Genomic DNA, 16,986 nt, shown 5'->3' with positions numbered 1-16,986 from the left:
TTAATAAGTCATTTTGGGGCTTCCCTGGTGGTGCAGTGGTTGAGAGTCCGCCTGCCGATGCAGGGGACACGGGTTCGTGCCCCGGTCTGGGAAGATCCCACATGCCGCAGAGCAGCTAGGCCCGTGAGCCATGGCCGCTGAGCCTGTGCGTCCGGAGCCTGTGCTCCGCAAGGGGAGAGGCCACAACAGTGAGAGGCCCGCCTACCGCAAAAAAAAAAAAATAAGTCATTTTGTATCAAAAGGTCAATGCGCCTAGAATTTTTCAATTGAAAGATTATATTCTCTGGGTTCTGATATGGCACAGACAGTGTTAACTTTTTTTTTTCTATTGCGAGTTTTGATTTTTTCCCCCCAGAAATTGATTTTATTTGATGTACCCAAGTCTTAAGTTTCTCAATAAAGAAAAAAATCTCCATAAAAAAAATTGAAAAAATGGGCAGAAGATCTAAATAGATATTTTCCCAAAGAAGACATACAGATGATCAACAGGCACATGAAAAGACACTCAACGTCACTAATCAGCAGAGAAATGCAAATCAAAACCACAATGAGATATCAGCTCACATCTGTCAGAATGGCTATCATCAAAAAGACGACAAATAACAAATGCTCAGGAAATGGAGAAAACGGAACCCTCCTACACTGTTGGTGGGAATGTAATTGGTGCAGCCCCTATGAAAAACAGTATGGAAGTTCTTCAAAAAACTAAAAATAGAACTGGCATATAATCCAGCAATTCTCCTGGGTATATATACAAAGAAAATGAAAATACTAATTCGTAGGTATACATGCAGCCCAGTGTTCATAGCAGCATTATTTACAGTAGCCAGATAATGGAAGATATGGGAGCAACGTAAGTATCCATCAACATATGAACGGATAAAGGAGATGTGATATATATATATATATATATATACATATATCACACAATAGAATAGAATATTACTCAGATAGAATTTTACTCAGCCATAAAAAATAATGAAATCTTGCCATTTGCAACAACATGGATGGATCTGGAGGATATTATGCTCAGTGAAATAAGTCAGACAGAGAAAGACAAATATTATGGAATCTGAAAAATAAAACGAATGAATATAACAAAAAATGCATCTGTATTATATTTGCATCTGGCGTTGAATTGTATCATTTCATAAATGACATCAAATTTGTATTCAACCTAGAGATTATCATACTAAGTGAAGTCAGACAAGAAAGACAAATATCATATGATATCACTTATATGTGGAATTTTAAAAAATGATACAAATGGACTTATTTACAGAATGGAAACAGACTCAACAGACTTTGAGAACAAACTTATGGTAACCAAAGGGGAAAGGTGGTGGGGGGGAGGATAAATCAGAAGTTTGGGATTAACATATACACACTACTATATATAAAATCAACAAGGACCTACTGTATAACACAGAGAACTCTACTCAATAATCTGTAATAACATATGGGAAAAGAATCTGAAAAAGAATGGATATGTGTATATGTATAACTAAATCACTTTGTACACCTGAAACTAACACAACAATGTCAATAAACAATGTACTCTAATAAAAAATAAAAATTAAATTTAAAAAATTTGTATTCAACAAATCTAGATAAAATTCAGACACTCCAGAGAAAACTGGGTTGGGCTGGGGGAGAAATTAGGTAGAAGAAAAGAGAGATCAGCAAAGGCAGATGAAAAAAAAAGTCTCACTGAAACATCTGCCTAAGCATAATATGCCAAAAATATTTCTGAAAATGCTTCTAAACATACCAGCACATCTGCCTGGCTTCCTCTAAGGGATGCCACCCCACTACCCAGCCTCCCGCTCACAGCCTTTGTCCTATGTCCTCTTGTCTCTCAGGCCAAGCTCCACTGTACCTGGATCACTTGATCACCCAGAGCTGCCACCAACACTCTAGGGGCTGCCCCTGAAAGGTGACTTACAAATAAAGCATCGTTCACACAGGTCAAGCAAAATCGTGCAAGGCCTTTTAGGGTGTAGGGAGGCAGGAGACAGACAAAAGGAATAAGAAAAAAGTGTACCCTATGCTGTGAAGAATCAGACGTTAAAAGATCTGGTACTTAAAAAAAAAACAGGGCTTCCCTGGTGGCGCAGTGGTTGAGGGTCCGCCTGCTGATGCAGGGGACATGGGTTCGTGCCCTGGTCGGGGAGGATCCCACATGCCATGGAGTGGCTGGGCCCGTGAGCCGTGGCCACTGGGCCTGCTCGTCCGGAGCCTGTGCTCCGCAACTGGAGAGGCCGCAGCAGTGAGAGGCCCGCGTACTGCAAAAAAAAAAAAAAAAAAAAAACAACTCTAACAATCTTCACAACACCCCCAAACACCTAAATGGTTAAGGAAAATGTGTCTTTGGAACACACCATGTAATTCTACGGTTTCATGCTGGCCCCTCTGCCTTCAACTCCTTTCGTTCTCATCCCAGCCCCCTCCCCAAACCCCCGTGTCAGCAGAATTCCTAACTCCCTCGCCAGAGTTCACGGCACTTACTACAAACCTCTACCATAACACAGAAACCAGGGTGGGACCATGTCATAGGGGCCATGCGGGTGGAATTAGATGGCAAAGACAGATGTTTTCAATACTGCCACATTGATTTTAAGGTGGTTCAGATAAAAAAAAGCTGCGCGGCGCCACCAAAATAAAATAAAAATAAGAGTAATGTACATTTTTTAAATGTTAAGAAATAACCATCCAGGTGGTACATGAATGTACAGTGACATGAAAAAGTATCCATGAAGCAACATGATGGGACGTGTGTCTCTGGAGCTCCCTGTGGTGGCCGGGGTGTGCACAGCGCCTGACATGTTAAGGGTGCGCAGGAATCACGTGTTGAATTGCTGGGAATGAAGGACTCCAGTAAGAGGTGCCGCTCAATCTCTGTCCACTACTACCTGCATCAGGGATCCTCTATTCCTAGAGCATCTACCAGACAACAGCAGCTTGCGCTTGCCTTCCAGCTAACTTCTGTCATACTGCTTTGTTTCTCTATTTTCCAGGCAAAACAAAGTGTTGATATGCAAAGGTTTTCACCTCTGGTCAAGACCTTTCTGCTCTCATCTCTAATGGGTCAAGTGCTTCTCTCCCCAGTTCCTGGGCCGTGACATTCACCACTGTCTACACACAGTCAGAAGAAATCCTCCAGCCCTGATAAGACCTTGGCCTGCCTGCCTCTCCATGCAGACCTCAGTTGCGTGTCTCAGGACCTGGCCATCGAGGGAACTCCGACTTACATTGTACGCTCTGCCATCTTCCGTTGTGTAGATCCGTGGAAACAGGCTGTCTGCATACTGGGAAGCCACAAGTCTCCCCAGAGACGTCACATAATCTGCATGTTTATAAAGAAAAGCAGTCAAAATGGTACATTATCAACACTTATTTTTATTTCAAAATGCTATTCTCTGACATCAGATGATATCCCCAGGGACACCAATAATCCATGATGCTTAGTATTCTGTTCTAGATAATGAAGTATTTCTAGGTGCTATGATAAATGTGACTGTTTATGACGTGAAATCCTGTAATACATGAATGAACGGGGAGGAAGAACAGGGTTTGTTTCTTGGTCTCCTGGTTCTTTTGTCCAGAATGATTAAGGCAGAGGTCAAAAAGATGACATAGAAACTGTGTTTAATTCCGGAAATCTTTTATTCAGGACTTGGGCTTAGTTTTCAGAATTTTAAAAATTAAACTTAGATATTATCTACTGTTCTCTCGAGTGGGGATTCATGAATAAATGAGTGAGATGAAGCAAGTAGGGAATAGAGTCAGAACACTCATACAGGATGTCAAGACCACTTTCTTCTCAGTGCATATGCTCAGCTGTTCAACATCCATCCCATAAACACTCATTGAGCACCCGCTATGTGCTAGATACAGTGCTTACAGAATGGGAGTACACTGCTTCCTGAAACATATGTTTACTCCTTCGCAGAACTAACAGAAGGTTTCAAGGACTAATTATGATTTGGCAGGACAGAGATGAGGTAAGGCTTCATGGAGCCGTTTTATTGTGATAATTATTTTATTGTTGTTGTTACTGTTAGTATTATTAAGTCCTAAAGGTGGTAGAGAGAGTGGTACTCTTTGATCCAACACTTCCTTTCCTTTGCCTTTCTAGGGAGGCAGGATCACAGCCTACTTGGAAAAGGCAGAAGGGGCAAGGCTGAATTTTAGAGACCAGGTTTGGTCCCAAATCACCAGGAATGATAAAATTCACAAGTCTTGAAGTTCAATGTCCATAATAGTAAAGAGCAAAGAATGGATACTTGAATCCCACCAGCAATAACCTCACTCAATAAATCTCTCAATCTTTAAAATCTTCATTTCTAAGATTTCAACATTCTTTTTTTTTTTTTTTTCTTTGCGGTACGTGGGCCTCTCACTGTTGTGACCTCTCCTGTTGTGGAGCACAGGCTCTGGATGCGCAGGCTCAGCGGCCATGGCTCACGGGCCTAGCCACTCCGCGGCATGTGGGATCTTCCCAGACCGGGGCACGAACCCATGTCCCCTGCATCGGCAGGCGGACTCTCAACCACTGCGCCACCAGGGAAGCCCCTGATTTCAACATCTTGACTGACATTTACAGAGCAGCGTCAAATCACCAGCAGCATTCTCTCTTTACCTAAGGCATTTATCTGGAGTCAAGAGAGAGGGCTATTTTCTGAGAATTGAAGAAGATGAATCTATATAAGGCTCCATAGCTGTATTGCCAAATAAAATTAAGTCATTGTGAATTCCCCATCCAATAATGGTGAAGTAGATTTTCTTGGCTAACTCTCACACAGAAAAAAAATTATAAGCCCTGGACAAAATATTAAAATAGCTACTTGAAGGCACTAGAGAGCAATCAAGAACAGGCAGAAACTGGAGTAGCATTAATCCTTGAAAAAAGGAAATTGGTGAGATTTGCATTCATTTAATAAGGGAGGCAGAGTTTAGAGTTTGAGTCCAACCAAGTTAACTGCTTGCTAGAATAAGAATCAGCTCTCCACCCATCAACTGGTAAGTGGATAAACAAACTGTGGAATATCCATACAATTCATCTCCTGATTTTATTTGGCCATAAAATGAATAAAGTTCTGGTACATGCTACAACATGGATGAATCTTTAAAACATCACATTAAGTGAAAGATGTCAGGGACTTCCCTGGTGGTGCAGTGGTTAAGAATCCACCTGCCAATGCAGGGGACACAGGTTCGAGCCCTGGTCCGGGAAGATCCCCCATGCTGCAGAGCAACTAAGCCCGTGCACCACAACGACTGAGCCTGCGCTCTAGAGCCTGCAAGCCACAACTACTGAACCTGTGTGCCACAACTATTGAAGCCCACGCACCTAGAGCCCGTGATCCGCAACAAGAGAAGCCACCGTAATGAGAAGACCGCACACCACAATGAAGAGTAGCCCCCACTCGCCATAACTAGAGAAAGCCCACACGCAGCAATGAAGACCCAACTCAGCCAAAAATTAATTAATTTTTTTAAGTGAAAGATGTCAGTCACAAAACACCACATATTATATGACTCCATTTATATAAAATGTCCAGAACAAAAAAATCTATAGAGACAGAAAGTAGACTGCTTTGGGCTGGGGCCTGATGGACAGGGTGCATAGCTAAAAAATACACAGTTTCTTTCTGCAGTGATGAAAATGTTCTAAAGTTGACTGTGATGATGGTTGCACATATCTGTAAATATTGAATTGCACACTTTAAATGGGTGAATCGTATAGTATGTGAATTACATCTCAATAAAGCTGTTATTTTTAAAAAAGCAGATATGGGAATCTAGCTGTTTTCTATTAGGACAAATATTAAAGGGATTTTCAAAAAGGTAAAACAGTGCCACTCTTCTCTCTACCATTTTTATTTTATAAAACATTTTTCTTAAAAATGTTATGTTAACATATAATGGGTTTGTTACTTTTACATGAATTAATAAATATTTTTAAGGGTTTTAGTTTTAACTTCCAATATGATAAATATCAACAGATGTAAAATGCATAAATTCTTGTAAGAGATTAAAAATGAGGACATGATATGAAAGTGTATAAAGGAGATGTAATGAACTGAATAAAGAAACATTAGGGTAAAAACATTTACATACTAATATAGGTAATCAATTCTAATGACAGTGGATTTCTCATCAGAAATCACAGAAGCCAGAAGGAAGTAGCACAATGTCTTTTAAGTGCTAAAAGAAAAGAACTGTCAACCCCAAATCTTATATCTGGTGAAATTATTCTTCAGGAATGAAGGAGAAATAAAGATATTGTCAGACAAAGAAAAAAAAATGTTGCTAGCAGAGCTATTCTTACAGAATAAATAAAGGAAGTTCTATAAACAGGAAGGAGATGATAAAAGAACCTTGAAACATCAGGAAGGAAGAAAACAGTAAGCATAAATATGGGTAAATAAAACAGATTTCTCTTCTTGAATTTTCTAAACTGCTTGATGGTTGAATCAAAAAGTATAGTACAGCCTAATGTGATTCTCAATGTATGAAGAAAAACAATAAAGCATATTATAAATGAGGAGATTAAAGGGACATAAAGGGAAATAGTTACCATTCTTCATTCAAACTGATAAAATGCTGACACCAGTAGACTTTGATAAGTTACATATTTATAATGTAATACCTAGCACAACCACTAAAAGAGCTGTGTGAAGAGATACACTCAAAAAATACTATAGATAAACTTTTTAAAATTCTGAAAAATGTTTAAGTAACCCAAAGATAGGCAAGAAAAAGAAATAAATGGAAAACAGGAAAAAAACAGAAAACAAAAAATAAAATGTCAGACAAACTCTAACATATAAATAATTACATTAAATATAATTGGTCTAGATACAACAATTTAAAGAGATTGGCAAAGAGGATTTTAAAACTGACCCAATAATAAGGTGTCTATAAAAACTTGCTTCAAATATAATGATATATAAGTTAAAAGTAAAAGGGCAAAAAAGATAAGTCATGTAAATATTAAAAAAAAGAAAGCAGGATTGGCCATATAATGTAAAAAAAGTAAACTACAGAGGAAAGAATATTACTAAGGATAGAGGAGAACATTATATAATTATAAAAGTGTCAATCTGCTAGGAAGACTTTGCAATTCTAAATGTACATGCACCAAACAACAGAGCTGCAAATATGTAAAGTAAAAACTGATAGAACTGAAAGTAGAAACAGACAAATCCACAATTATAGTTGGAGATTTCAATATCACTCCTGTCAACAATTGATAGAATAACTAAACAGAAAATCAGCAAGAATACTCAACAACTCCATCATAAACAGGATCTAATTGGCATTTATTTTTAAAATTACTCCATACAACAACAGAAGAATACACATTCAAGTACCACAGAATATATACCAAGGTAAACCATATCCAGGGCTAGAAAACAAACCTCGAAAAATTTAAAAGAATTGAAACTGAGTATGTTCTCTGTCCAAGGTGGAAACAAACTAGAAATCAATAACAAAAAGATAAGAGAAAAATCTCCAAACTCTTGGAAACTAAATAACATGCTTCTAAAAAAAAAATCCTTGAATCAAAGAAGTCTCAACAGAAATAAAAAATACTTTCTTAACTGAAATGATATACAATGAATTGATAATGAAATGAAATGATAATACAACATATGAAAATTTGAGGGACACAGCTTAAGCAGTCTCAAGAGAGAAATTTATAGCACTAAATCCTGACATAAGAAGAGCTGAAAAGTCCCAGATCAATAATCTAAAGCTCCCACCTGAAGAAACTAGAAAAAGAAGAGCAAAATAAAATCCAAAGCATGCAGAAGGAAATAATAAAGATCAAGGCAGAAATCAATGAAATTAAACAAAGAAAAATAGAGAAAATCAATTAAATTAAAAACTGGTATTTTAATAAGATCAATAAAATTGACAAACCCCTAGCAAGACTGACAAAGATAAAAAGAGAGAAGACATGAATTACTGATACCAGGAATGAAACAGGGACTATCACTTAAAACCCTACAGAATCAAAAGAATAATGGAATACTACAAACAACTCTGCACACATAAATTAAAACTTAGATGAAATGAATCAATTCCTCAAAAAACTCAAACTACCACAACTCATTCAATACAAAATAGATCATTTGAATAGTCCTATACCTTATTAAGGAAAGAAATTTGTAATTTAAAAACTTCTAGAAAAAGAAATCCCCAGGCTTGGATAAGTTCTCTGGATAATTCTACTGAACACAGAAAGAATTAAATTCTATACAATATTTTCCATAATATAGAAGATAAGGGAACATTTCCCAACTCATTTTATGAAGCCAGCATTACCCTGATACCAAAACCTGACAAAGGCAGTATAAAAAAAGAGAAACTACAGACCAACATCCTTCATGAATACAGATGCAAAACTCCTTAACACAAAATTAGCAAGTAGAATTCAGCAATATATAGTATAAAAAGAATTATACAACATGATAGAGTCATGTTTATTCCAGGATACAAGGCTGGTTCAATATTCAAAAATCAATATAATCAACCAAATTAACAGGCTAGGGAAGAAAAATCACATGAACCTTTCAACTGACACAGAAAAAGCATTTGACAAAATCTAACACCCATTCATGATAAAAATTCTCAGAAAACTAGAAATATAAGAGACCTTCCTTAACTTGATTTTTTTTTTAATCTACCAAAAACCTAACATCATACTTAATGGTTAAAGACTGAAACCTTTCTCCTAAGATCTGAAATGAGGTAAGGATGTCTACTCTTACCACTTCTATTCAACATAATACTGCAAGTTCTAGCCATCACGACAAGACAAGGAAATAAAAGGCATATAGATCAGAAAGGAAGAATAAAAACCTTCCCTATTTGGAGGTGACATGATGGTCTACCTAGAAATCCCAAGGAATCAACAACAACCAAAGAAAACCTCGTAGAACTAATATGTGAGTTCAATAAGGTCACTGGATAGAAGATCAACATTAAAAAATCAACCATATTTCTACATACTAGCAATGAACATGTGGAAACCAAAATCAAAAATACAGTTTCATTTATAATTGCTCAGAAAAATGAAATACGCAGTAAATCTAACAAAACATGTCCAATACTTGTACACTGAAAATTACAAGACAGGTGATGAAGGAAATCAAAGATGTAAATAAATGAAGAGATACTCCATATTCATGGACTGAAAGACTCAACATAGTAAATATGCCACTTCTCCTTAAATTGATATACTGGTTTAATGCAATTCCTATCAAAATCCCAGCAATATTTTTGTAGACAGACATGGTTATTCTAAAATTTATATGGAGAGGCAAAGAAAATAGAGCAGTAGTTAAGACAATTGTGAAAAAAGAATAAAGAGGGAGGAATCAGTCTACCCAATGTCAAGACATTATATAATTATAGTAATCAAGAGTATGGGGTTTGGTGGAGAGACAGACATACAGATGAACAGAACAAAACAGAGGACCCAGAAATAGCCCCATATAAGTACAACCAGCTAATTTTTAACAAAGATAGAAAAGCAATTCAAAAGAGAAAGGATAGTCTTTTCAATAAAAGGTGCTGGAGAAATTGGATATCCATAGTCCAAAAAAATCAACCTTATACAAAAAATAAATTAATCACAGGCTAAATGTAGAGTGTAATATCAAAAGTTTCAGGAAGAAAAGGGGGGAGAAAAACTCTAAGACTTAGCAAGATCTATACAAGAAAAAAATAAATTGGATCTCATCACCTGTGCACTGAGAAACTCTGTTAAAAGGATGAAAAAAGAAGTTACAGACTAGGAGAATATATCTGTGAAACACGTATGTGACAAAGGACTTCTGTCTAGAATACATAATGAATATTTAAGACACCAATCTAATTAGAAAACAATCAAAAGACATGAAGAAACATTTATTTTGCCAAAGACGATATATAGCAAATAAGCACATGAAAAGGTATTCGACAAAACTAGACATTAGGGAAATACAGATTGAAACCACGGTGAAATATCACTACACAACTGTTAAAACAGCTAAAATTTTTAAATGGTGACAATACCAAATGCTGATATGATGTGGAAAAACTGGATCCCTCATATATTACTGATGTGAATAGTACAACAACTCTGGAAAACAGTTTGGCAAGTTTCTTAACAAAACAAAATAAAAACAAAACATACACTTAACATACCACCTAGCAATTGCATTCCTGGGCATTTATCCCAGAAAAGTGAAAATTTATGTTCACATAAAAACCTGTAAACAATTATTCACAGCAGCTTTACTTGTAATATCTGTAAACTGGAAACAACCTAGATGTCTTTTAATGGGTGACTGGTTAAACAAACAGTGGTACATCCATACCATGGAATACTACTCTGTAATAAAAAGAAACAAGCTATTGATACATGCAACAACTTGCATGAACCTCAAAGAAATAATACCAAGTGAAAAAACTGCCAGTCCCAAAAGGTCATGTACTATATGATTCCATATATATAAACACTCTCTAAATGAGACAATTATAGATGTGAAAAACAGACTGATGGTTGCCAGGAGTTAAGGATTTGGGGAGATAGAGTATCTGTATGCCTATAAAGGGGTACCACAAGGAAGGGAGATCTTTGTGGTGATAAACAGTTCTGTATCTTGATTGTGGTGGTGGTTACACAAATCTAAACAGGAAATAAAATTACATAGAATTAGTCACACACAGTGTATCAATGTCAAATTCCTGGATTTGGTATTATACTATGATTTTATAAGACATACCAGTGGGAGAATTGGATGAAGGGTATGTGGGATCTCTTTATATTATCTTTGCAACTTCCTGTGAATATATCACTTCAGAATTTAAAAACTGTCAATCAATCAATCATCCAAAAAAAGAGAAAAAAAATAAAGACAATATCAGATGAACAAAAACTGAGAAAACTCTGTCACCAGCAGACCAGCACTACAAGAAATGCTTAAAAGAAATTCTTTAGGAAAAAACACCAGATGGAATTTCAAATCTTACAGGAAGGATGAATATTATAAACAGTAAATATGTGGATTTTAAGATGCTATTTTTTCCCACTCAATTTCTTTAAAAGACAAATGACTTTTTAAAGCAATAATTATAACACTGGATTGTGAGGTTTATGATATATGTAAAAATAAAATATACTAAAACAATAACACCAAGGACAGGTGTGGGGGATAAGTGGAGCTATACTGTTATAAGAGTCTTACATTTTACGTGAAGTAGTGCAAAGCTAACTTTTACCAGACCGTGACAAGTTACGGGTATAATCACTAGAGCAACCACTGAAAATGCAATGCAAAAAGGTATACCTTGGGCTTCCCTGGTGGCGCAGTGGTTAAGAATCCGCCTGCCAACGCAGGGGACACAGGTTCGAGCCCTGGTCTGGGAAGATCCCACATGCCGCGGAGCAACTTAGCCCGTGCTCCACAACCTCTGAGCCCGCGTGCCACAACTACTGAGCCTGTGTGCCATAACTACTGAAGCCTGTGTGCCTAGAGCCAATGCTCCACAACAAGAGAAGCCACCGCAATGAGAAGCCCGCGCACCACAACGAAGACCCAACACAGCCAAAAATAAAATAAATAAAAAATTTTAAAAAACAACTTTATTTTTTTGAAAATGGTATACCTTAAAATCCTATTGCAATTCAAATGGAAAATAAAAATGGAATTAAATGAAATACAAAAATATTCAATGTACCCAAAAGAGGTCAGGAAAGGAGAAACAGAGGCGAAAGAAAGTGATGGGACAAATGGAAAACAAACAGTGAAATGGTAAACCTAAATCTAAGTCAATTACTACATTAAATGTAGAGACCCAAACTACAGTTAAAAGACAGATTATGAGACTGGGTTAAAGGGGCACTCTTTAAAGACAGAGAGTACAGATAATTTGAAAGTGAAGAGTCTAAACATGCATGCCATGTAAAAATGAAGCACAGGGAAGCTGTAGTGGTTATATTAATATTAGACAAAGTAAATGTCAAAACAAGGGCTACCATGTGATATAAAGATGGGCATTTCAAAATTATTAAAATTTGCCAATTCATCAGACAGATATTAAAATCTTAAATGTGTATGCATTTAGAGCTTCACACTACACAAACAAAACTGACAGAACTAAAGGGAGAAATGGACAAATCCACTAGAAAAAAAAAACACTGAAGACATAGAACATCTCTACAATACTACCAAGCATCTGGACCTAATTAACCTTTATAGATACCACCTAACAACTGCAGAATACACATTCTTTTCAAGCATGTATGAAATGTGCAGCAAGATACACGCTGGGCCATAAGTTAAATGTCAGTCAATTACAAAGACTAATAGATGTTCTCTGACCTCAATAGAAGTGAATTAGAAATCCAACTACAAAAAAGATATCTTTAAAAGTCCTAACATATTTGGAAATTAAACGCATTTCTTAAAAAACATGAATCTAAGAAAAAAGATTATGAATCTAAGAAATCTAAGAATATGAATCTAAGAAAAAGAGGAAATAAATACTTTAAACTCAATAATAATGAAAACACCACCTATCAAGATGTCTGCGATTCAGCCTAAGCAATGCTTAGAGGAATACTTATAACTTTAAATACTTATATGAGAAGAGAAGAAAGATTTATAATCATTTATCTACGTTTCCACCTTAAAATAGAAAAAGAAATGCAAGTTAAACTCAAAGTAAGTAGAAGGAAATAAATAATAAATATCAAAGCAGATATCAATGAAATAGAAAACAAGGGATTGAAAAAAAAAAATCAACAAACCCAAAATTTGATTATTTGAAAAGAGGTATGATACACCCCTAACAAGACTTATCAAGAAAAGTGAGAGAAAACACAAATTATCAATATCAAGAACGAAAGAGGGAACATCACTACTGCTTCTATAGGTACTTAAAAAATGTTAAGGGAATATTTTGAAAAATGTTTTGCCAATATATTAGAAAATGTTCATGAAAGGGACAAATTTCTTGAAAAACACAACTTTCCAAAACTGACATGATGAAACTGAAAACCTGAATAGTTCTACGTCAATTACAGAAATTGAATTTCTTATCAAACTTTTCCTATAAACTCCAGGTTCAGATAAGTTTCGCTGGTGAGTTCTATCAAACATTTAAAGTTGAAATAGTACTAATTATATACAAACACCACCAGAACATAGAGGAGAAGGGAATACTTCCAAATCATTTTACGAGGCCAGCATAATCCTGATGCCAAAACCTAACAAGGACATGAAAAGAAAATTACGGAGCAATATCCTTCATGATCTTAAATGGAAAAATCCTTGACAAAATATAAAGAATTGCTATTTTGCTAATATTAATGACTGAATTATAATTATTTGAAACATGAGATAAAACTGCTTTCAGTTTGTTTCTTTAGAAAGGAATCCCACAGACCCTGACTCTGGCAGACTCCCCCACATCTAAAAGGTATTTAGATGGTACAGGGTCGGCTGTACTAGCCTTTGTGGAAGGATAAATAAGAAAGCACAGCTTGAGCCCTGAAGAGCAAGGCCTTGCCGTTAGGATGGGGCCCCAGATCAGTCTGTAACACCCACATCCCCTAGATCTTCCTTATTACCAGCATGGAACAAAGCTGTCAAGGGAACTGGTGAAAAATGTGAAAAACACAGTATTAATGGCTGCTCAAAAAATATGTTTAATTGATTAATTAACTGACAAATTCAGAATAAAATCCTAGTAATGAAAATTGCCCTGATTGAAGGACTGTTTCCCTCAGGTGGGGTGTTACTGAAATGTGGACCAGCACAGACCCAATGGGTGGGCAATCACACAATGTAAGACACTCAGTATCCCTGGTCCCCAGGCCCTACATTTCAGTAGCAACTCAAGTCAACACGTCATTTAAAAAAAAAAACCCTCACACATTTCCATATTCCCTGTTGGAGGGCGGTACTCCTGGGACTTGAAAACTAACATTCTAACCAAGACATTTAAGAAAATACTGGACCATTAACAGGCAGGTCACAACAGGAAAATAGCACCTTCTCCCTGAAACCACACACAGCTATTGTTCTAATCAATAGCCTCCAAAAGGGTTTGCATATGCCACGGGGTGAGCAAGACATCTGCGGGGTACAAGGGGTATAACTCCTATTTATCTTTTATTTTATCTTTAAAAGAAGAAAGAATGAAATTAAGCATTATTAATATTTAATATGTGGATTGATGACTGTACATCTAAATAACATATTGATACATATATTGGGGGTCCGTGCGCAAACCTTTTTTACCCATAAGGATGTGAGATCAAAATAAACTCAGAGACCTGTGCTTTTGAGGGACCTTCAGAACTGATGTGACCTCCTCAAAGGCTAAAGGGCAGCATGCTGGTTGGGTTCTCCAGCCAGTGTTGCTTTGTGAGTATTATACCTTCACAATGTGGAAATCCAATCTGCGACAAGATCTGTTTCAAGGTCAATTTGTTGCTCTTAAGCCCATGCAGTTGAAGCCATTCCTCAGAAGAGATGAGACTCTGCTTGGCCAAGTCTGTTCTGGTGTTGCTCTGGTCTGGTCTGGTCCCTCTTGCCACCGCAGCTGCTGCTCAGAGATGGTGGAAGATGAGCCTGGTACCTCCATCTCTGAACTAGGATCTAAGTCATAGGGACCTCCTGTAAGGGCAATTGTCAACATCAGACTTCCCGAAAACTTGGAAACAATCTAACATCAACCAAGGATTGGTTTAATATAAATTACAGTGCAACCATTCGCTGGAATTCTATCAGGTAAAAATTGTAATACAAACTGTATATTTGTTGGCAAAGAAGATATCTACATGTATGGCTAAAAGGTATCCATAAAACTCAATATCTACATGTGTATACCCACAGACACTCAGAAAAACATCTAGAAAGATATATGCCAATTTTTACAGTAGTTTTCTCTGTGTGGTGGAGGCACGTGTAGTCTTCGCCTTTTCTATATTGTTTAAACTTTTACACTACTTAAACACTTCTAAACCAAGATTTACTTTTATCATCAGAAAAATATAAAACTCTTCCATTTTGGAGAATAAACATTCATTCCTGAACCTTCATGACACATCAGTATTCCAGTTATAATCACACCTGACCTTTCTCTTCCAAAGAGGATAAAGAGGATAAAACGCTGAAAGGAAACAAACCTTTTCTCAGGTGGAGTGGCTAACTGGGAGCTAGGGACATGGAGGGAACCAGACAGAGGCTCAGCCCTGATAGAATACAGGGACTCACCTTCCCATGTTTCATTCTCTGGGACTTCACTCGAAAGTTGTACTTAAACATTCTGGCTCATGTAGCCAGCTGTTCTGGAACCAACCAGACTCAATGCAATATACAACACACCGAACTGATCCAGCCCTGCCTAAACATAGCTGGTGCCCACACAGGGAAGGAGGAGCCTGACTGTAGTGTAATCTTAACCCACTCATTGCAACTTCGGGCAGGGCCTCATGACTTGGAGAAAGAGTAGAAACCTCTGCTTCCCTCTGTATCTAGAACGTGCAATGCATATAAATGTGTTTCCCTGGAATGTAACATTTTTCAACAATGGAAAAACTCGCTTTTCCCATTTCTAAAGCTCTAACCCTACTTTTTGAAAGTATCAGTGTTATGACATGCAAATTCAAACAGAAATCAATCGGACCCACGCTGGGGAGGTTTCGTGAAAAGAAGTCAGAAGTATTATTATTAGCAAACATTTATTTAACTTTATATATGTTCTGTGTAGTATATACTTTTCCTTACAATAACCTTATGAGGTAGGTAGTACTATTATTCCCATCTTACAGATGAGGAAACCAAGACAGAGTGCTTAACTAACTTGCCCAGTTCTCACAGCTGGTGGGGGGTGTAGCTGAGATTCTAACCCACTCCAGAGTCTATGTTCTGTGAACTTTACAGTAATAAAACCAACTGCAGCAACTTCCATTTGTTGGCCAGGAACTGAGCTTTTTAAAGACACTACCCACAAATTCTTCATCATCGTATCCGTTACCCACTGCTATCACCCCACTTACCTTTGAGGAATTGGAAGCCTCAAGAATGTAAAGAACTTGTTCAGGACCCATAGCCAGTAAAGCAGAAGCAGAAGTCAAAGCCGTTTCTTAACCACTCTGCCATGGTGATAAGTGACCTCCAACCTGGTCCTACGGTACAAGCTTATGGATTCCTTCCAGTAAGACTGCTGTCCATCAGGGCTCCTGGGTCCTCACTGAAGACAGGGCACTAACCTCTATGATCAGAGCTCAGGCTCAATAAGCTTCCTGGCTCATCATTTTCAAGTTTTTAAAGATAATGATTTCTACTTTAAGGTTTATGTGAATTTGTATTGTCCATATATGTTGAATTCCAAAGGTACACAAACCCATGCTATTGGTGAAGATCTTTCTACAAGGGCTCAATTTGATGAGAATGTTACAAGAGTATCTGGAGAGCATCATGTAGGAGTGGGAAGATTTAGAATGAAAACTCTGTGTAGGTCCATTGTGCCATTTTAGGCAAGCGATTCCTCCTCTCTACATTGGTAATACACCCTAACTCCCAGGTCCACTGCAAGGAACAAATGTGGCAATACATGAGTTATGTGTGGGTGAGCACATGATGTATTGGAAAGAACTATGTACAAATAAATTCCTTTAAGGTCATTACCCTTTATATTACTGCATGTTTGTGAGTTAATACATGGATGTTTTGAAGCTAAAACAAAAAAATAGTCATTACCCTTTAGTACTTTGTTTCATATACCCACTTTTTCTCCAAGCCTCTTTTTTTTTTTTTTTTTTTTTTTTTTGCGGTACGTGGGCCTCTCGCGTTGCGGAGCACAGGCTCCAGATGCGCAGGCTCAGCGGCCATGGCTCATGGGCCCAGTCGCTCCGTGGCACGTGGGGTCCTCCCGGACCGGGGCACGAACCCGCGTCCCCTGCCTCGGCAGGCG

General features: G+C 37.3%; 1 protein-coding gene across 1 annotated transcript in view; it reads right to left on the bottom strand.

Annotated features, from left to right (window-relative positions):
* VWA3B (von Willebrand factor A domain containing 3B) overlaps positions 1-16,986 on the bottom strand; it is a 217,297-nt gene that overhangs the window by 198,117 nt on the left and 2,194 nt on the right. The window contains 3 exon segments of the mRNA XM_081254147.1: positions 3,252-3,346; positions 14,446-14,592; positions 14,595-14,684. Coding sequence (XP_081110273.1) covers positions 3,252-3,346; positions 14,446-14,592; positions 14,595-14,652 — 300 coding nt within the window. The 5' untranslated portion in view covers positions 14,653-14,684.

This window comes from Mesoplodon bidens (genome assembly GCF_964165515.1).
Source record: "Mesoplodon bidens genome assembly, chromosome: 14".
NCBI lineage: Eukaryota > Metazoa > Chordata > Mammalia > Artiodactyla > Ziphiidae > Mesoplodon > Mesoplodon bidens.
The sequence above is the reverse complement of the archived record's forward strand: the minus strand, read 5'-3'. Positions and strand labels throughout refer to the sequence as shown.